Genomic DNA, 21117 nt, shown 5'->3' with positions numbered 1-21117 from the left:
GGCAGAAGCAGAGTCTAAGGGCACAAAGGTCACTTAAGTACTACTAAGTCCAAAATATGAGACCTCAATCAGAGTCAGTAGTGGAAGGAATGATGAAAGTAAAACATGGCGTCAAGGAAGTATTGCAGCATCTTAAAGCTAGAAGAGAGTTTCCATCATCTTCTTCTTGTTGTTTTCATACAGGGTCTACCTGTATAGATCTGGCTGGCTTGGAACTCACTAGGTAGATCCCCTCTGTTTCCAGGGTGCCACCTGGCACCATTAAGTGCTAGCTGGCCTGGGGCTGGTTATGTAGACCCTGTTGAACAGTTTGCCTCTTCCTGAGATTAAAAGCGTGCACTTCCACACCTGGCTTAGAGCTGGGGGGGGGGGGGGGGAGGGGAGATTCGGAATAACATTGCATCACCGTTTGCTACACGTTTGGAAAGGAACAGAAGAGCAAATACCAACCTATTAAAAATGTCTATGACGTCTCTTTGACTCAGCTCCTCAACATCCAATATAGCTAATGCAATTAACGAGCTTGGGTTTCCTTAAGGATGTGTACAGGGATCCTTAAAATTCACTTTCTACTGAATAGACTAAAAGGGCCTGTAAATCTCATCCGTTAAAATCTGAACTCCAATTCGTTGCCCACAGATGCTCCAAAAAAGCCTAACCAGCGCTCCTTCCCACTCAGAAATGAGCCATCTAACAGTTTTTTTTCCCCCGTGCGTTCGCTAAAACAACACCAAACCCTGCTGAAACGTTCACGTCTTCGCGAACTGTTTGTTCGTTTGCCAGTTCGGTTTCCCAATTGAGAGTCTCCCCGCCGTGCGCAAAGCGGCTAGGGAAAAGAGTGGGTGGCAGCGGTGTGGGCGGCAGCGTGGCACTTTCGGGAGGGGTCTGGGGCTGGCATAGTCTTCGCCTTTCTACCCTGGACACCTCAGGCGACTGGGCACCGCATGGGCAGGCCCAGGGGCCGGCGGCGAGTCCTTCACCCCTTTCCAGGGTCCTCAGCTGACAACCCTGCTCCCCAGCGCTAAGAGCCAGAGGCCGACGTCGGGCGGGACCCGGCGCCATGACTGGGTCGGTCCCAGGCACATCGCAGCGCTCACCCTGAGGGATCCGTGAGCGTGCCTCGGTTTCCGGGCGAGAAGAGGAAATCACTCCGGGAACCCCAAACCCCTCCTTTGAAGCCAAAGCCTAGCTAGCGTCCCCGTCGCCACGGAGACGGGGCTGTCGGTGACGTCACTTCCGCCGGGCTGTCTGGACTCCAGACTGTTGAGGGGAAAACTGAGCAACAGCCACGACTGTGGACGCGAGCGTCTCCGGTGTGCGCATGCGCCCGCTCAGCGGCCTGGTTCTATTTATGTGGGGGATCCAACATGGCGGCCGCGGCGACCCTGGCGATGGTGGCGGAGCCCGTCAGAACGTAGTAGCAGGCGCGGGGACCGGGTCCGCGCTCACGGTGGCGTCCACGGAGACGGCTGAGGGTGCTGGAGGGAAGAATAGTGACGGAGAGCGGAAGGGAAGGCGGGCAGGCACACCGTGCGGCGTCGAGGAGAGAGCCGCCGGCTCGAGCGAGCGCAGAGGGCCAGGACAGTGGGGATGGCGGAGCCGCGCAGAGTCGCGTTCATTAGCCTGTCACCGGTGAGGCGGCGCGAGGCCGACTTCGCGGGCGCCGAGCGCGAGCCCCCCCGGCTGGAGCCGCAGCCGTACCGCGAGCCGGCCCGGGCGGAGCCGGCCCCCCGCGCTGACGCGCAGCCCCCGGCGCGCGACAAGCCGCTCCCCCAGCGCGAGGTGAGCCGCGCCGAGCCGCCCATGGCGCTGCAGCGCGAGCCCCCGCGGCCCGAGCCGCCGCCGCCGCCGCTGCCGCCGCTGCTGCTGCCGCCCCTGCAGGCTCCCCCTCCGCGGGAGTCGGCTTCCCGGGCGGAGCCGCCGCCGCAGCCGCCGCGACCCCCGAAGGAGACGGTTCGCCTGGAGCTGGTGCTCAAGGACCCCACGGACGAAAGCTGCGTGGAGTTCAGCTACCCGGAGCTGCTGCTGTGCGGAGAACAACGGGTACAGAGGGTCCCTCCCTCCGGGCCGCCCCACAACCCGGGCGCCACCGGACCCGCCGCCTGCCCGGGCTGCTCTGCACTTGGCTCCCCCCGGGGGTGGGGTAGCGGGGGGGCCGGGCGGCTAGACCGGGTGGGAGCTGCGCGGCTCGGCCCACCTAGGTGGCTGAGGCTGCCCCCTCCACACCGCGCCGAGCCGGTTTTCCTGTGCACCTTTCGAAACCTCAGTGTTTTTTTTTTTCCCCCTCCTTTTCCTTTCTGATTCCCCCCCCTTCACCAAATCCCGAGGCCCCGCGAGCCGTGCGGCTAGCTTCTTGTGGCACTCCATCTGTCGTTCCGGTAGGAGGGAAGCGAAAAAACCTTGGGGGACACGCCCCCCGGTCTGAAGCGGAGAGATTGTGTGACCCCGGCTCATCCTCATCCTTCCTCAACCCAGCTGTACCGGGCGCCAGGGATGCTGAGTGGGCTCGTGGCCGGGTGGTTTAACTATTCCTTGATTGAAATTAAACATTTTCAGAAACTAAAAATTACACGTTAGAATGAAAAAGTGGGTTCGTTAATGTGGTTACACTCGTGTTGGTAAATATTGTTAGCTTTGTGTGTGCTGAGTTTGTGCGTATTGCCTTTGAATGGAAAGGTCTCCTGTTTTACCCGGTGGCTGTCCAATCATATTTTTTTTTTTTTTTTTTTTGCCTCTCATTAGTTTGAATTGGGGTTATTTGTCCGTTGTGGTCTTTTGGAGAATGATGGAAAAACGTTGGCTTTGAATTAAAAAAAAAAAAACTTAGGAAAATACATAGGTATGCCTTCTGAAGAAAGCGGTGAACAATGGGGATTAGGACAGCGGTTTGTCGGTGACTGTAATTTTTATTGTTGTGGGTTGGTGATCTTTAGGAGGGGGATGGGGGCAGACAGACAGACATTGCCCTCTTGTTTAGCGACTGTGCTCTTTAGTGGGCTCGGCTTTCGAGCAGGTCTAATGGACTCTAGAATTCATTAGTTCCTTTCATCAACTATCTTTGTTGTTGCAGTGAAGGACTCTTTAGTCAAAAGTCTCACATTGAATAATATCATTAGTTTGTGGTCATTTTGTGCCAGATAATCCTTTGATGGCTAGTTCCAAGTATTATTGTGTGGCCATCATTACAAAATGTTTTCAGGGAAATTGAATTGTTAGTGGCAGAGACCATTTTCGTCACTTTCACATAACATTTTGCCTGTCTACTCAGTTCATTCAGAACTCACATATGTCATCTTTTGTTTATTAAATTGGAGCATTTTTCAAAAGAAAATTAAACTTGACCTGCTAATATAAGTAGGTGCGCAATTTTTTTTTTATAATTTTCATAAGTTACAGATGTAGAACATTTTGTAGATGGGCATGCTAGTCTGTAACCTCAGCACTCTGGAGGCTGGGGTGGGAGGATGGCGAGTTGGGGGCCACATATGAGACCCCGCGTCAAAAAACCAAAACAGAATGAAGGACTCACGTGGTGGAAGGAGAGCCATCTTCTGCAAGTTGTTCACATGCACACCAGTTAATAAGTGTAATAAAACCGCAGGACAAAGCCATCTTTAGGTAAAAATACATAATGCAAGTTAGTGTTTTGTCATTGTACAAGCACCAAAGAAAAGTACCTACACTGACCTAGGTGTGTTTTGGTTTGGTTTTTTGAGATAGGGGTTATCTGTGTAGCCCTGGCTGTCCTAGAATTCACTCTGTAGTGAGTTTGTCTCAAACTCAGATCCCTCTGCCTGTGCCTACTGAGTGCTGGGATCAAAGGTGTGCGCCATCATGCGAGGTGTTTTAATACATTATATGATACTTACCATTTAACTTGCTCTCTAGTTAGGCTTTGTGGTACTTACCAGTGTGTATGTGATCTTTACCTGACCCTTAAAGCAGTGTTTGGTATATGGCTATACTTTTATGTTCTAGGAAACAGATGAATTGGGTTTAATTTTTTGTTTGCTTCTTACATACTGTCAACTTAGGGATTTATGTACTATCAATTTAGCGATTTTTTTTTGGTCCATTTTTCTCATTGTATATTTAACCATATATCTTTTGTAATTCCACAAAAGAATATATTCTGTTTTTAATGTGGTATACTTTTATAGGAAACATTTGCCACATTTTCCTATGACTAGTCCTACTTAATATATTTATCACCAAAGAATGTATAAATAACAACTCTGTAAGTGACCAACTGGAGAATGTGTGGAAGTGGTTTTCCTCTTCTGGGAAGTCTTTTTTCTTTTTTCAGTGCTGAGTACGTGTTCAAGGTTCTTCAACACGATAGACCAGCGATATGTTGTATTACTGACAAGCCTCCAAGTAACAACCCAGTTCTTTGTTTTTGAGACAAGATAATGTTAAGTTGGGCAGGCTGGGCTTGAACTTACTTTGTAGCTATATTGGCCTTGAATTCATAATCTTGTTGTTTCAGAATACTGAGTAGCTGGGATTATAGTCCTGTACCACCAGGCCTGGCTCAGATGAATTTAGTTTAGAGTTATACTTTTTCCAAAATAATTTTAATTTTGAGCTACTGTACTTGAATACTCTACCTGTCTGTGGTAGGCTAAGTAAAATTAGGAGAGAAAGTTTCAATTTTTAAATATGTCCGTGAACAAGGTTTGTCAACTGGAAGTTGTTGAAAGCAGCAATATGCGTAAATACCCTCTGCACTGAATAAGCCCCTCCCACCTGTAATATGTGTAAATACCCTCTGCACTGAATAAGCACCTCCCACCTGCAATATGCGTAAATACCCTCTGCACTGAATAAGCTCCTCCCACCTGCAATATGCGTAAATACCCTCTGCACTGAATAAGCCCCTCCCACCTGCAATATGTGTAAATACCCTCTGCACTAAATAAGCCCCTCCCACCTGCTAAATGAAGTATGCAACCCCAGTGAACAGAAATTCAGTTGGAATGTTTCTGTATGTATGAGCAAAAATATAGTTTGGCCGGCTCTTAAAAAGCAAGATTACAGCTTGAGCTGGGTGGTGGTGGCGCCTGCCTTTAATCCCAGCACTTTGGGAGGCAGAGGCAGGTGGATCACTGCGAGTTTGAGGCCAGCCTGATCTACAAAGTCCAGGACAACCCTCCCACCCCCACCAAAAAAAAGCAAGATCTCCTTGCAGGTTAGATTAGCCCTTTGCCTTGCTCCATGTGGTATGATGTCATGCTGGGGTTCAGGTGGTGAAGGTGGCATCGTAGTCACCCCTGAGAGATTAGTCTGCTCACCATTGCTGTCAGTAGTGCACTGTGAAGTAAGTTTTGGATGTGACCAATACATAAGAAAAAAGTTCATTTCTTAGCAAGCCAAGAAATCAGATAACCTGAGCACCCATTTGAGAACATAATGAATGAAATGGTTCCTGTAAAGAGAAAAAGGAGTGACACCGGCGGTGATGTAACCATCCTGTTACAGAGCTCTGTGGTATTCTCTTGCTTGTCACTTGCATGTGTTGGAGAAGACTTGGGAAGATTTGAACATGCTACTAAGATCAAAGGAGAAAATCATTGCATTGACTTCACACATAGGCAGCTCATAATTTGCAGTTTGTTTCACCTGAGGGTGGGGTTTCTTCTTGAGTTTTTATTGGGAAAAGAGATGATTATTTGTGGGTGCTTGTTAATTTGAGGTAAGGTCTCTTGTGTAGCCCAGGTTGGCCTCAAACTTCTGTCAGACTTCATACCTGAGCTTCCTGAGTGTTGAGAGTGCCACCATTATTCTTAACTGTAAAGGAGGGGTGCGTCCATTTTAATTTTGTAGACCATATCTCAACAAGAGATATGCCTGTACTAAGTACCCAAGATACTTTAAAACAGCCTGGGTATGGTGATAGGTCTATTTATCAGTTACTAAGGTAGGGTTGTGAGTTTGAGGCCAGCCTAGACTGTGTAGTGAAATCCTGTCTTGAAAAAAAGTTTAGAATGACATTTAAAGGTGATTCTTAGTAAAACAAAGCAAAAACCCCAGAAATCTTCGTGTTTATATTTATATATGTAAAATGAGTCTGGCTGGATTGGGGATAAAGCTCAGTGGGAGAGCTCTTGACTAGTGTGTGAAAGGTTCAGGGTTCAATAAAACTCATAAGATCCCCATCAGATTGGTAATAAGGACCTAGTATTTGGACTACACAGTGATGGGAGGGAACAATCTATAACAACAAAATATGTTGTTTGCTTGCAGTCCTTTGCATTAGATTTAGGGGACTGCTGTACCCGTAATTTAGTGTTTACCTTCTTTACCAGTCTGATTTTGCTAGTTTGTTTCCCCATGGGTTATTTATGCTTTTCATTGATAATGCAATCAGGATAAGAAATTCTATGAATATTTATTATTACATCTAAAAATTGATTCTAAAATTAACTCCTTAAAATCTTAAGGAGTCTGTCTCCCTCTATTCTGCTGTGCTGGGCAGGGTGAACCTTTCTGTCTTTATCCTGTTCATGTTTCCCTGTCATGTTTTAGGCTGATTATGTGTGTTGGTCTTCAGATCTAGGGTGAAGTGCCTAAATTCCAGATTCAGGTCTTTGTCCTGGTTGTAATATTTTTAAATTTATTTATCATTTTTTATTTATTTAAAGCTGCTCTATCAGTTTTAAAAAATTAACCCTTTAAAAATTTACTTTCAGATGGGTGTGGTTGTACACACATTTAATCCCAGCACTAGGGAGGCAGAATCAGAAGGATCTCTGAGTTCGATGCCATCCTGGTCTACATAGTGAGTTCCAGGTCATCCAAGACTACATAGTAAGACCCTGTCTCCAAAAAACAAAACAAGCAAACAACAAAACCAAATTTACTTTTAAAGTAAAATTCTAAAATTGGATAAAAATAGTATTTTTAAAAGTAGCTTTTCAATTTTTTTTTAATTTTTTACACTGAGAAGCATACGTATAAAATTTGTCTGCTGAAATAGTAAGCTGAGGTCGATGCAAGATTGGCCACATGAGTTCTATCCCCTGAATCCACAGAAAGGTGCAAGAGAGAACAGACCTCACAATATTGCCCTATAACCTCCACATGGATGCATATGCCTACCCACCCCCATCATGCAGCACACAATAATAAAGAATTTTTTAATAATGGAAAACGTAGTAACATCAGAAAAGGATATAAGTTTATCTGTTTTGGCAAGTGGGTGGTGAATGGAAGATTCTCACTTATTGTGTGCGCATGTGTCTATGTGTTTTAGACTGTATTTTAGAACAGTGTTTCATTCTGCACTGTTATAAGGAAGCTATGATGAGCTCTTGCACATTTTTTAGCTTTGTGTATTCCTTGAATGGATATGCATTGATTGGAGACAGGTGATAAACTATTGATTCTAAGTCTCAGCAGAAAGCCAAGACCACTGCAGAATCTCAAGTAATAATGTAGAAGCATATGATGAGTCTTAATAATTTGAATACTTTTTAAGGGATATATCATGACTGAACCAATTAGTCCTTTTTAGGGATAATATCAAAATAAAATTTATATTTTCATTTTTACCTAATGTTGGCCTGGAGGAGAGATTGCTTTATTTTGGATGGGGCCATTTTGCAAGTGGAGTAAATACAGATTGCTGAATTCTTGGCCATAAAAAAACTGTACAATGTGTAAGTATTAACTGCAGAAACTTTCCTAATGTGAACCATTATTATTTTTTAAAGGCTTTTAATGCTTTTGGCCTGTTTGTTTACATTAGGAAAAATTGACTGATTGAAATTTAAAGGTATATTCAAGTCTGGAAAATAATACAATAGGTAAAGTTATATAATATTTAATACCTATTTGATACACTATCAAATATACATTTGGCTATACTAAATTGTGGTTGATACATGATTAGTATATAGCAGTGTAGTTGAAGTAGTGCTAACTTGTGTTTCTTTCCCCATTTCCTTTGAATCAGAAGAAGCTTGTTCATACAGAAGACCCATTTACTGATGAGCATAAGGAGAGGCAAGAAGTGGAAATGTTGGCTAAGAAGTTTGAAATGAAATATGTGAGTATAATAGTGTCCACCTAGGTAATTTTACCCCGCTGGCCTGTTTTCTCTGTGCAGTTCGTTGGGAGGGCCTATAAATAGCAACTGCTTACTTATCTTGATCTCACAAATTGAAGCTGAATGAATGGTTTTGACAGCCAGACAGTTTTACAGGTTTGTCCTGACTGTGTTAATAGGCTGTGTTCACTATAGTCAGTCCTTCTAGAATCTAGGCAGTTTGCTTAACAAATTTTACAATTAAAACACACACACACACACACACCTCTAAGGTAAGTAATAGTTACCATATTTATAGGTGAAGAGAATGAAGCTCTAAGCCCAAGGTTAAGTGACTGGTCCGTGGTCATGCAAGGTCAAGGACAGGCAACACCTCCGGCTGTGTGGCACTCTGACCCTGCTCCCCTCCCACTGCTGAAGAGAACTGTGCTCCTGGCGTGGCAGTTCATCACCCTTCTTCCCTTTCATGAGAGTTTACAGACTGTACTTTTAAGAATTCATCAGAATCAGTATATCATATGTATATCTCTCTTTTAATTTTATTTTTATTTTATTATTATTATTATTTATTATTATTATTATTATTATTATTATTTTTTTGCTTTTTTGAGACAGGGTTTCTCTGTGTAGCCTTGGCTGTCCTAGACTCGCTTTTATAGTCCAGGCTGGCCTCGAATTCACAGCGATCCGCCTGCCTCTGCCTCCCGAGTGCTGGGATTAAAGGCGTGCGCTACCACGCCCAGCTATTTTTTTGCTTTTTCGAGACAGGGTTTCTCTTTGTAGCCTTGGCTGTCCTAGACTCACTTTGTAGACCAGGCTAGCCTCGAACTCACAGAGATCCGCCTGCCTCTGCCTCCCAAGTGCTGGGATTAAAGGCACGCACCACCATGCCCGGCTCTCTTTTATTTTTTATTATTTTTCGAGACAGGGTCTCTCTGTGTAGCCTTGGCTTTCTTGGACTCACTTTGTAGACCAGGCTGTCCTCGAACTCACAGAGATCTGCCTGTTTCTGCCTCCCGAGTGCTGGGATTAAAGGTGTGTGCCACCACGCCCTGCTGTCATACTCATCTTAAATATTCATGTATATCCTATATTATATGCAACAATATATCAGTTCTTATTTTAATAGAAAATATATAAATAATATATTATAAAAGTATAATATAATTTTCATATTGCATTTTTCTCCAATTTTTAGCATAGTTGTCTGTAGAAAGCTCTTAGTTCAAAGCCCTGATGTCCTATGGCTTTAACTGCTCTTGCTGAGTTGAGGAGTGAGGTTGCATTGTTTCCACTCTGAGCATCAGAAGTGCTTCACAGAGCCAGGACACCAGCATTCACTCCTTGCCTCCCCTGTTATCCTCAAAGTGCAACTCAAATTAGAGTTGACACTTGGCTCCTGCATGAGACAAATACCAGAATACAGTGGAAATCGAGTTGGGCTTTAGGCTTCTCTTTGCCACCAACAAATTATGCCCTTTGGGTGAAGTTATTTTGCTCTTTAAACCCCAGCTTTCATATCTGTGAACTGAGATTTTTTTTTTTAAGAGTCCTTCTGGGTATATGTTCTGTGGCTCTTCACTAAAGCAGATGAACTGGTAGGTGTTCTAAAAAAAAAAGATATCCCCCGCCCAAAAAATTATGCTTATTTGTAGTGAGGTGTTTCTCTGTTGGTTTTTGGTCTGTCTGTTTTGTTGCTTTAAGATGGTCTCACTCTGTAGCACTGAAACTCATGGTCTTCCTGTCTCTTACCTCCTGGCTCAGGTTGTAGGTGTTAAGGGTAAACATACCAGCTTCTGGCTAGGTTTTAAGATAGTTTCTAGGTGGTGTATGCCAGAGCAGGGAACAAAGTTTTAATTTTAGTGGATTTAGATTTGGTGTAGGACACAATGTAACTTGTGATGCCCAAAAGATTACTCTTGGTAATTTCCCTAGCTTTGTTACACTACATGTCTGCAGAACTTCTATGTCTAGGATTGGGCATAAATTTAGTCATCTCTGTGAAGGTGACCAGCACAATGCCTGGTGCCTCACTTGGGACTCAGCTAACTTTGATTCTGAGCAATTCCGTGCCAAGCAGTTACTACCACTGATGAATTGCACCTTTAAAGTTGGTGTACTTAAAAAGAAAAACATCTGCGTCCTCTACCTACCTTAGAGACTTGAGTACCAATGTTCATGCTTATGTCAGAGTCCTACGTAGCTTCAGGATATGTGTGTGTGTGTGTGTGTGTGTGTGTGTGTGTGTATGTATGTATGTATTTAGGGTCTTTTATGTAGCCTTGGTGGCCGGAACTTACCTCACAGACTAGCTAGCCTGCCTATGCTTCCCAAATTCTGGAATTAAAGTTACATGCCACCATGCCTAACAACAACAAAAAAGAATTGAGTAAACACAATCAATACTTTCAACAGTTCCCTTGGATATGGCACTGGGAAGTGGATATTGCAAATACATGTAATTGTTTTAAGACTTGCATCACTCACTGGTCCATTAGTGAGCTGTAACAAGGCGGGATGTGGTGGCTCTCTACTAGTTTCAAACTGGTCTAATAGCAGCACTAGGACACCCAGAAATACATAGAGAGACCCTGTGTTCAAAACAAAACAAAACAAAACATAAAATGAAAAAATAGTAGTGTGGAACAAGCTCATCATAGTTGTAGATTCTGCCTCCATGGATTCAAACAACTGAAGATTAGAAATACTCAAAAAGAAAGAAAGAAAGAAAGAAATGTATACTCTATTATACATGGGAAGACTTTTTTCTTAGTATTACTCCCTAAAAATACAGGTTTATAGCTACAGACCATTCACATTGTATTAGATGTTATAAATACCTAGAGATAGAGTAGAAAGCAGGATACAAGTGAGTTATATATAAAGATATGATGTTTTATATGGATAGTTGAACATCTGGAGATTTTTGAACCAATCTAGGGTCGAGTGTATATTAAAATTATAAAATTATCTTTTAAAATCTTTCAAGGAAAACCAGGTGTGCACCCTAGCACTCAGGAGGCAAAGGCAGGTGGATCACCATGAGTTTGAGGCCAACCTGGTCTACAAAGTAAGTCTAGGATAGTCAAGGCTACAAACAAACAAACAAACAAACAAACCCTCTTAAGAGGATAGGATAGTTTTGTTTTTGTTTTTGTTTTTTTAAGGACAGGGTTTCTTTTGTGGTCCTGGCTGTCCTGGCTTCACTTTGTAGACCAGGCTGGCCTCAAACTCACAGAAATCCGCCTATCCCGGTCTCCTGAATGCTGGGCTTAAAGGTGTGGGCCACTGCACCTGGCTGATAGGATAGTCTTAAAGGAAAATGAAATTCTTTTTCAAAGAGCACTTTTTTGTTTAATTCTGATCATTTGTTTTGTTGAGCCTTTAAAAGAATTTTTTTTTTTTGAGATAGGGTTTCTCTGTGTAGCCTTGGCTGTCCTAGACTTACTTTGTAGACCAGCCTGGCTTTGAACTCACATCAATATGCCTGCCTCTGCCTCCCAAGTGCTGGGATTACAGGCGTGCGTCACTGTGTCTGGCTGCTGAGCCATTTTTATCCTGTGGCCTCTGAGCTAAATAAATTTTCAACCTCCCTGCAGACCTGTTGTGAAACAGCAGTTTTAGGACATGTGGAAGATCTGACACCCATTTAAGGATGGCTGTCAAAGTGTGTGTTAGTGTTTCTGTCCTGGTAACTGTCTCCACTGATGGAAAACTGTAGGCTTTTTATTAGAAGGCTGAAATCAGCATAGATATAAAAAGATGTAATTGTAGAGGGCTGTGGTACAAATTGAGAAGCTTTGTAACCAGGGTGTTTTCTTCTCAGCTGTAGGACCAGAGTCTTACTATTTAATGTCATACTTACTCTCTCTGCCAAAAGTGACCAGTGGGTGTTGATGCTTTGCTCCATTTGCTGTCACAGAGGCAATGGGGTCCTGTCCTAGGAAAATCTTGTTTTTAGTTTACTAATGCTGTCATCACTCAGCATTGGCTTGAGATACTGATTATCAGGTTAAGCCAGTACTAATGACTCAGTACTGATGGCTGAGTCATCATGAAGGAATACTTAGAACTTTAAGACATTCTTCAGTTGAGATGGGACAAAATGGAAGATTTTTTTTAATTCTATGCAAGTAAAAATTGATTTTTATAAGGTCTATTTAGTGTGTAAACTGTACAGTTTTAAAAGGTTCAGAAAATTGTGAATTAAGACTGATTCTGTTGTAGGGAACAGTCTTGCTAAAGATACTGAAAAAGAGAGTGATTCAGAATAGGTCTGTCTAGTAGGGAGGACACATGGCCAGTCTGTCTTGAGTTCCTTTAGGTAAAATTCTAATATTTAAAATTTGCATTGCATATGCTCCTTTTAGGCATTTGTTGAATGTGTTGTTCCAAGGCAGACATGGTGCTACATGCCTTTCATCTTGCATGCTGAGGCAGGGAGATTACAAGTTTTGAGAAGAGCGTAGGCTACATAGCAAGTTCTAACTGTGGGCCTGAAGTACAGATGAGCGTAAACTGCTATATGGTTGCTAGAATCAAACCCCAAGGGTCCTCTGCAAGTCAACAGTTGCTCTTAACTGTCTGAGCTATCTCTACAGCCACCTGCTTTTAAATTTTAAAAATTACTTATTTATGTATTTTATGTGGTGTCTGCTTGGGTGTGTATATGCACATTACATGTGTGGATATCCGAGGACAACTTTTGGGTGTCTGTTTTCTCATTCTGCTATGTAGATCTTGGGGAATCAAGCTTTGTTGTCTGGCTTGGCAGCAAGTGTCTTTACCACTGAACCATCATTGTTGGGCTAAAATGTTTAATAAACACTCATAGTAACCTTTCTGTGATTAACCTGAATGTAAATAAGGTTTAACAAACTGCTTTTCTTACTCCTTATATACCCTTTTGGGTTTTTGTTTTGTAGTTTTTCAAGATAAGGTTTCTCTCTGTGTAGCCTTGGCTGTCCTGGATCAGGCTGGCCTCAAACTCACAGAGATCTGCCTTCCTTTGCCTCCTTAAGTGCTGGGATTGCAGGCGTGTGCCACAGTGCGTGGCTGCCTTTTGTTTTGAAATGGCTGTTAACATTGAATGGTTTGAGATTATACACACACACACACACACACACACACACACACAATTTGATGCTTATTGATAGGATTTTTAGTGAGATTATAGATTAATATTATAATAAAAGCTTTAGTTAGTTCTTTTTGATAATCTCTTTAAGATTCACACTTAAATTTAAAAAATTCACACCTATTTAACAGCACTACTATTTTGCTCCATTGAGTGCCAACAATAACAGTCAATTTTAGTGGCAACAAGCTGGTAACCTTGACTAGACACATATGTTCCTATATTTAATTACAAATAAGCTATATTTGCTCATCACAACAGACTGAATTTGTTGTTTGTTTTGTTTTAGATTTCCCCCAGCAAATTATAATCAGCTAATTAATTGTACCTTGTGCCTCTTCCTGAAAGTATTCGATGAACAGAAAAGAGTGGTTGTGATTTTAATTACCATCCTAGAGAAGAATTTAATTCAGGCTGAGCTATGAGAGACAGTAGGATTCAGTGAAGAGTAAGATTCCGTATAAAGTGAAAGCCTGAGGAAAGATGAGCACATGTGCCTAGGGAGGGGATCTCAGTGCACCAGAAAGTTCACGTTAGAAAGTCAGGGATGAAAGGTGGGCAGCCAGGCACACGTGCAGAAAGCCTTGAACTTGTAATGTTAGTGCTTTTGCAGGTTTTGTAATAAGGATTCTTCTGAGGCAGAAGGCTATTATTTTTGAAATATTCATTAGATACAGTAAGATACAATAATAGACTTGAGGGAAGTGAGGCTAGCCAAGGGATAGAATACATTTAGGTAAAAACAATGATCAGCTTTCTAGACCTGGAAAGGAAGCTGGAGATGTGACCAAACTGAAGCAAAGGGTCGTGGGAGACAGACTTGAAGTAGAAATAATAATTCTTAGTTTGATTCCCTCCCTCCCCAAGCTCTGGCAAAAATTTTACAATTAAAAGGGGAGAGATTGAGGAGGAAGGAAAGTAGAGAAGAAAGAAATGAACGACAGACTTTGAAGGTTATAATTTAACTACAACTCATCAATTTTAATTGTGCAACTTGAGTTTTAATAAATGCATGCAGTCTTTAAGCGTGAATGTACAGTCTTGGTGTAGGCCAATTTTATCTCCCCACAGAGTTTGTTTGGATATCTTGGTAGGCAGTCCTCTCTACCACTAGCCGAAGCCCTAGAAACTTCTGGTCTGTTTTTGTTTCTGTAGGTTTTTTGTTTTTCTAGACTTTGCTGTAAATGAACCTTGTCTCTGTGAGTCTTTGGTTTAGCATGGTGGCTTTGAGAGTCATGCATGTGTCTCCTGTGTCAGTGGGTCTCCCAGTGTCATACTCATTCAGCACATGCAGGACATTGTACTCTTCTCAAAGCTTGGAGGTTTTATTATTTTTATAAAAGTGTTTTTCTATTTTCTCCTCATGTCGAGGTGAGAGGAGAGCATGCAGAAGTCGGTTTTCCTCCTCTACCTTGTAAGTTCCAGGGACCAAACTCAAGTCATCAGACATGGCTGCAGAGCCTCCACCATCAGAGCCATCTCACTGGCCCCAGGTTTTAGTTTTTGACTATTACACATAAAGCTGCTCTTTAAAAAAAAAAATCACAGCATATATTTTATATTAATATATATTTTCAACCTGGGTGTAGCGACTCAGGCCTGTAACCTCAGCACTTGGGAGGCTGAGGCAGGAGGATTGTCCCAGGTGTTTAGGTCACCCTTGTCAGGTAGGGTTTCTCTGTGTAGTCCTGGCTGTTGTGGAATCTAAACCAGGCTGGCCTTGAACTCAGAGATCAGCCTGCCTCCGCCTCCAGTGCACTGCCTGGTGAGATAACTTTTTCTTTTTTTAATGTGGGGACTGGGCGAGGAGGGCAACAGGGGTGGGAAGCACTTGCTGACAAGCCAGATGGCCTGAGTTTGACCCCTAGAACCTGCATGGTAGAAGAAGAAAGCCAACTTTTGAGGTTGTCCTCTGGCTTCCACATGTGTATTATGTTGTGGACCCACACAGAAATAGTAAATGTAAAAGGAAAAAGCCATACATTTTTATTGTGTGTATGCTCTTTCATGTGCATGTTTGTGTTTGTTGTGTACACAAGTGTGCTCTCAGGTGTGCGTGAAGGCTAGAGAATCTTTTTTTTTAAAGATTTATTTATTTTTATTTTATGTACAGTGGCGTTTTGCCTGCATGTACGTCTATGAGGGTGTCAGGTCCCACGGAACTGGAGTTACAGATGACCATGTGGGTGCTGGGAATTAACCCAGGTCCTCTGGAAGAACAGCCAGTGCCCTTAACCACTGAGCCATCTCTCCAGCCCCCCCCCTCCCCTTTTGAGATGAGATCTTTCACTGTATTGGCTACACTGGGTGACCAGTGAGTGCTGAGATCTGTCTCCCCCTCTCCACCCTGCTCTGGTGTTACATACATCACCACTGTGCCCATTCTTACAAAGTGATTGTTGGGTTTGCTCCCTTTAAAAATTTTTTTGTTTTGAGACAGGGCTTTTCTATGTCCTATGGTTGTCCTGGAGCTTCCTATGTAGACCAGGCTGGCCTCAAACTCAGAGATCTTCCTCTTTCTGAGTGCTGGGATTAAAGGCAGGTGCCACCAGGCCTGGCCTGTTTGGGTGTTTGTTTCTGAGGCAGTATCTTACTCTGTAGTCAAGGATAATCTCAACTCATGATCTTCCTGCCCCAGCTTTCCCAAGTGCTGGGATTATAAGTGTAGGATTTCACACTGGGCTATTATATCCCTTTGTGTCTCCACAAGAGAAATGGGAGATGTTTAGTTCCTCTGCATTCTTGTTAACACGGGCTATTATCACTTTAATTGTGTCAGGTAATGAAGTGTGTGTGCTCCTGAGTAGATAACTGCATGCTATACCATGTATTGTGGAGGTCAGAGGACAACACTTAGGAGTTCTGTTTCTCCTGCCATGAATGGGATCTAGGGACTGAATTTGTGTGTAAGTGCCTCTAAGCTCTGAGCTGTCTTGCTAGCTCAGTAGAGTAAGTGTGAAACTGGGTACTGTGTGGGAGAAGCTAATCTGAAGACATGTGACAATGTGGGCACTGATTAGAATTCTGACACTGAGTGGAAGGCTTTAGCTGAAAAATGACCCCACAGGCTCTGTAACATCTCTTAACCATTTTTCTAGGTAGAAATGAGTCTTTTTAACTGTCTTAGTTTGGCTTTTATTGCTGTAAAGAGACACTATGACCACAGCAACTTTCACTATTGAGTACAAATCTTTTTGTGTTGTTTTGGTGTTTGGTTTTTCTTTTCTTTTCTTTTTTTAAGGTTTATTATGTATACAGTGCTCGATCTGCATGTACACCTACATGCCAGAAGACGGCATTAGATCATATTACAGAGGGTTGTGAGCCACCATGTGGTTGCTGGGAATTGAACTCAGGACCTCTGGAAAGGCAGTCAGCGTTCTTAACCTGAGCCATCTCTCCAGCCCAGGTTTTTGGTTTTTCAAGGCAACGTTTGTGTAGTCTTCGCTGTTCTGGACTTACTTTGTAGACCAGATTGGCCTCAAACTCAGAGAGATCGGCCTGCTTCTGCCTCCTGAGTGCTGGGATTACTGGTGTGTGCCAGCTTATAATGGGTGTTCAGTTGAGGCTGGCTGACAGTTTGAGAGGTTTAGTCCATTGTCATCGTCATAGTGGGAAGGATGGCAGTGTGCAGGGAGACATGGTGCTGAGCGCTCTACATCATGATACACAGCAGCAGAAGGAAGACTGTTCTTACACTGGCCAGACTTGAACTTGTGAGACCTCACAGCCCTCCACCAGTGACATACTTCCTCCAACAAGGCCACATCTCCTAATAGTGCCACTCGCTATGGGCCACATATTCAAACACATGCGTCTCTGGGGTCCACATATGTTCAAACCACTGCAGTAATCATTGATGCGTTACCTCTCTTTCCTAAGCATTGGTATTTTTTCATTTGTGGAATGTGAGATAAGATGGAAGTGCTTAGTGTCAGATGCAGGGCAGATCTGCACTCTGTGAGTAGTAGCTGTCCTCATCATGATCTATCTAATTACAGAATTAGGGGAGTTAAATACAGATTTTATGCCTCCAGTAACTGGTGATATTGAGATTGCTGCACTTATTCCTTTTAAACTAGTTAAATTGGGTTTATTTCCCGTGTATTAGCCAAGTGATTTCTATTAAACTTTTATCTTGGAATTACTCAAGAGCTCCCACAAGTGTTTCGCTGCATGTGTTTTATCTAAGAATAAATGTCTTAGGAAAAACTTGGTTAGATCATCTGTTAAAAAGGACTCCATACAACCTTCATGTAATTTCCCTTTTTACTGTTTATCATTAGTGTAGTCATTAATCTTTCTGGCTGCAGTACTATACAGTCCTCAAAGGCTGGTGCAGTGTAGGTGCTTGGCAAATTTCTTAAGCAGATTATCTTGCTTTTAGTTCTTTGGGAATAAGAACTTAAATTCTGGGGTGGTGGAGGAGGAGGGGGAGGAAAGGTGGCTCCGTAGTTAAGCTAATCTTGAGGAGGACCTGGGCTCAGTTCCAGCACCAGTATGACAGTTTACAGCTGTCCAGAACTCCAGTTCCAGAGGGTTCAGTACCACCTTCTGCACTTCATGGGCACCAGGCGTGCACATGGTATACCTATCTAAATGCAAGCAAAATACTCTATGCAGAAAATAATAATAAAAAATTTTAAAAGAGCTTAAGTAACTTCTGCTATTTTAACATATTGCATCTTTTGGGGGGTGTTCCTCCACCACCCCCCAGACAGGGTTTTTCTGTGCAGCCGTGGATGTCCTAGACTCGTTTTGTAGACCAGGCTGGCCTCGAACATACAGCCTGCCTCTGCGTCGAGGGTGCTGGATTAAAGGGTGCGCCACCATGGCTGGCCAGCATATTATGTTCTTAAACTCACTGTGGAGAAGCGTGTCGTTGACTTTTCAGTTGTCTTATCTCAGCCTCCTAAGAACTGGAGTTGCAGGCGTGGTCTCCGTAGCTTCAATTCTTGACATATGTTTTGGGAAGACTGCTAGAAAGAGAATCCAGGACTGCACATATGCTAAGCATGCACTTGGTCTTTGAGCTAAGCCCCAAGCCCTTAGTAGATACTTTAAAATCTTAAATACTGGCGTAAGATAATGTATGTAATTCTTAGTAGACTTTTACAAGTTGTTTGTTTTTTTTTTATTTAGCTTTATTTTATGTGCTTTGATGTGAGGGTGTCAGATCCCTTGGAATTAGAGTTACAGAGTTGTGAGCTGTCATGTCGGTGCTGGGAATTGAACCCAGGTCCTTTGGAAGAGCAGACAGTGCTCTTAATCACTGAGCCATCTCTCCAGTCCCTGAATTTAAAAGTTATAACATCTCTCTTTTTTCATTTACTTTTACTTTCTTTTTGTTTTTTTAAGACAGGGTTTCTCTTTGTAGCGTTGGCTGCCCTGAACTCACACTTTGTAGACCAGGCTAGCCTCGAACTCATAGAGATCTGCCTGCCTCTGCCTTTTGAGTACTGGGATTAAAGGGGTGTGCCACCACAGCCCAGCACCCATTTAGTTATTCCCCACCTGAGGGTTTATTTGGAGGGAGGCATGGATTGAGGCAGGGTAGATGTTTCAGTATTAGTGTATATGGCAAACAGAGTTGCCTTTGGAAGTTACTCTGAAGAGAGGGTACTGCCTTAGAGACATTGTTTATAATTCTGATGTAGCCCTTCTGGCCCTCAAGTATCATTTTCTTTGCATTTGGTTTTTATTTAAAGATACATTGGATTAAATGTATCCCTCTTTATAAACACTAGACTTAATTTGCATTAAAGTGGGCCCTGTGAGAACTGGAACCAAGTGACAGTAGAGAGTCATATCTTCCTCTTCCTCTTTCTACAAAGCCCACTGTGGCTTGGAAGTAAGTAGTTTACCAGCCAGATGCTTAGTAGCTCTCTCTTCCTCCTCCTCCCTCTTCACAGGATGAGGGGATGGTGCAGGGATGCTTAGAAATCATAGTTGTGTTTGAGTCTGTAAATGGAAATATCCGTAATGAGGCTCAGAAGCAGAATTCACACTTGGTTTTGTGGTACAGAGAAAGGTTGCTTCCTGTTTAAACTCCTTATCCCAAGCTTCTGTGAAACTTGTATCTGAGATACAATGAGCTCCTTAAGCTGTCATCAGCGAGGGACAAAGTAAGGTATAAATTGAATAATGCAATCAACAACTGGTTTGTGTTTGCCATTGTTTTGCTTTAGAAATACTGCATTTAAAAACACTTATAGGTTCACAAGTTTCAAAGACAGCAGAAGGGGCTCTTGCGGTCATCACCCAGCTACACACTCAACAGGAGTTCTACTTCACGTAACTGCAGTCACCAAAACTGGAGCGGGGACCTTGCCACTGTACACGTGAGAGCAGGTTAGACAACAGGCCATGATCTGTCTTCACCAGTTCCTGTGTGTGCTTGGTTTCATATTCTTGAATGTCTGTGTGTACAATTATATAGCATTTATGTATAGCTTTTAATAATAGGTTTTGGGGGCTGGAGAGATGGCTGGGTGACTAAGTGCATGTAGTGCTCTTGCAGAGGACCCGAGTGTGGTTCCCAGCACCATGGCAGGTAGCTCACCACTCTAACACCAGCTCCAGGGTATCTGATGCCCTCTTCTGGCTCCTGAGGGTGTGTGTGTGTGTGTGTACACAGTACACACATGCATGCATATATGTGTATATTTACATATATGTGCACACACAACTAAAATTTTAAATAGTTCTTTTTTTCTTTTTCAAGACAGGGTTTCTCTGTGTAGCTCTGGCTGTCCTGGATTCACTTTGTAGACCTGGCTGGCCTCAAACTCACAGAGATCACCTGCCTCTGCCTCTGCTGAGATTACAGGCGTGTACCACTGTTCCTGGTCAAAAAAGAAGTCTTAAATAATAAAAAGGCATGACATGGTGGTGCACGCCTTTAATCCCAGCACGGAGGAGGCAGAGGCAGATGGATCTCTTTGAGTTTAAGGTCAGCCTGGCCTACAAAGTGAGTCCAGGAGAGTCAAGGCTACACAAAGAAACCCTGCCTCGAAAAACAAACACCAGAGGGGATGGGAGAGAATAAATAAAATCTATAAAGGAGAGAAATGGCTTAGTAGTAATTAAAATCACTTATTGGTGTTACACACAACACAGGTTTGGTTCCCAGCACCTATCATTAACTCCAGTTTCAGGGAATCCAGTGTTCTCTTTTGACTTCTGAGGGAACCGGCATGCACCTATGCACATACACATATGCAAGCAATACTCATATATATAAGATATAATAGATATTATTTTTAAAAATAAATTATTTTATTTGCATTGGTGTGTAAGAGGGTGATGGATCCTATGAAACTGGAGTTACAGACAGTTACAGTTGGTGCTGGGAATTGAACTCAGGACCTCTAGAAGAGCAACTAGTGCTCTTAACCTCTGAGCCATCTCTCCAGCCCCCATAATAATAAAATTTTAATTTAGTGTGCGTATGTGCATACTCATACATGAGACACATTCACATGCCCATGACACATATGTGGCGGTCAGAGGATAACTTTGGGGGTGGTCCTTGCCTTTGGCTTATCTAGAGTTATTGTTTTTTGTTTTAAATATAGAGTACTTCTGGCTGTTTTAGAACTCACTATATACACCAGGCTGACCTTGAACTCACAGAAACCCACCTGCTTTTACTTCCCAAGTGCTTGAATTAAAAGCATGTGCTACCATGCCCAGCAAGAGTGATTTTTTGTTTTCCTTGGCTTTTGTAATCATGATGGCTTTGCAGAACATGGATCACTTATTTTATAGATTCATGGCTGAGCAAAGGTCACAGGTTTTTGAAAAGAAGATCAGAGTTTGAAAGTAACTTTTATTATGTCAAAGATAAATGCCATCGATTTGACTTACTAGTGACAATTATTAGTGTTGATTATTCAGTTGAGGAAGCGTTGACAGATTTTCTACTTTA

At 42.9% G+C, this 21117-nt stretch overlaps 1 protein-coding gene across 9 annotated transcripts in view; it reads left to right on the top strand.

The window, feature by feature from the left end:
- The first annotated feature begins 1274 nt into the window (after positions 1-1274).
- UBN2 (ubinuclein 2) overlaps positions 1275-21117 on the top strand; it is a 90411-nt gene continuing 70568 nt past the window's right edge. For 4 of the 9 annotated variants that reach the window (XR_014779933.1, XR_014779934.1, XR_014779935.1 and 1 more), the window contains exons 1-2: positions 1275-2043; positions 7958-8050. Coding sequence is in view for 6 of the 9 variants with exons in the window: in XM_084785515.1 (XP_084641641.1) it covers positions 1591-2043; positions 7958-8050 (546 nt within the window). In the remaining 3 variants the exon portion in view is untranslated. Of the gene's footprint in view, positions 2044-6700; positions 6811-7957; positions 8051-21117 lie in introns of those variants that run through there. The other 5 variants (XM_084785517.1, XM_084785518.1, XM_084785516.1 and 2 more) reach the window with 4 other exon arrangements.

Source organism: Acomys minous, assembly GCF_964271855.1.
Source record: "Acomys minous genome assembly, chromosome: 6".
In the NCBI taxonomy this organism is placed as follows: Eukaryota; Metazoa; Chordata; class Mammalia; order Rodentia; family Muridae; genus Acomys; species Acomys minous.
This window is presented reverse-complemented; position numbering and strand designations above follow the sequence as displayed.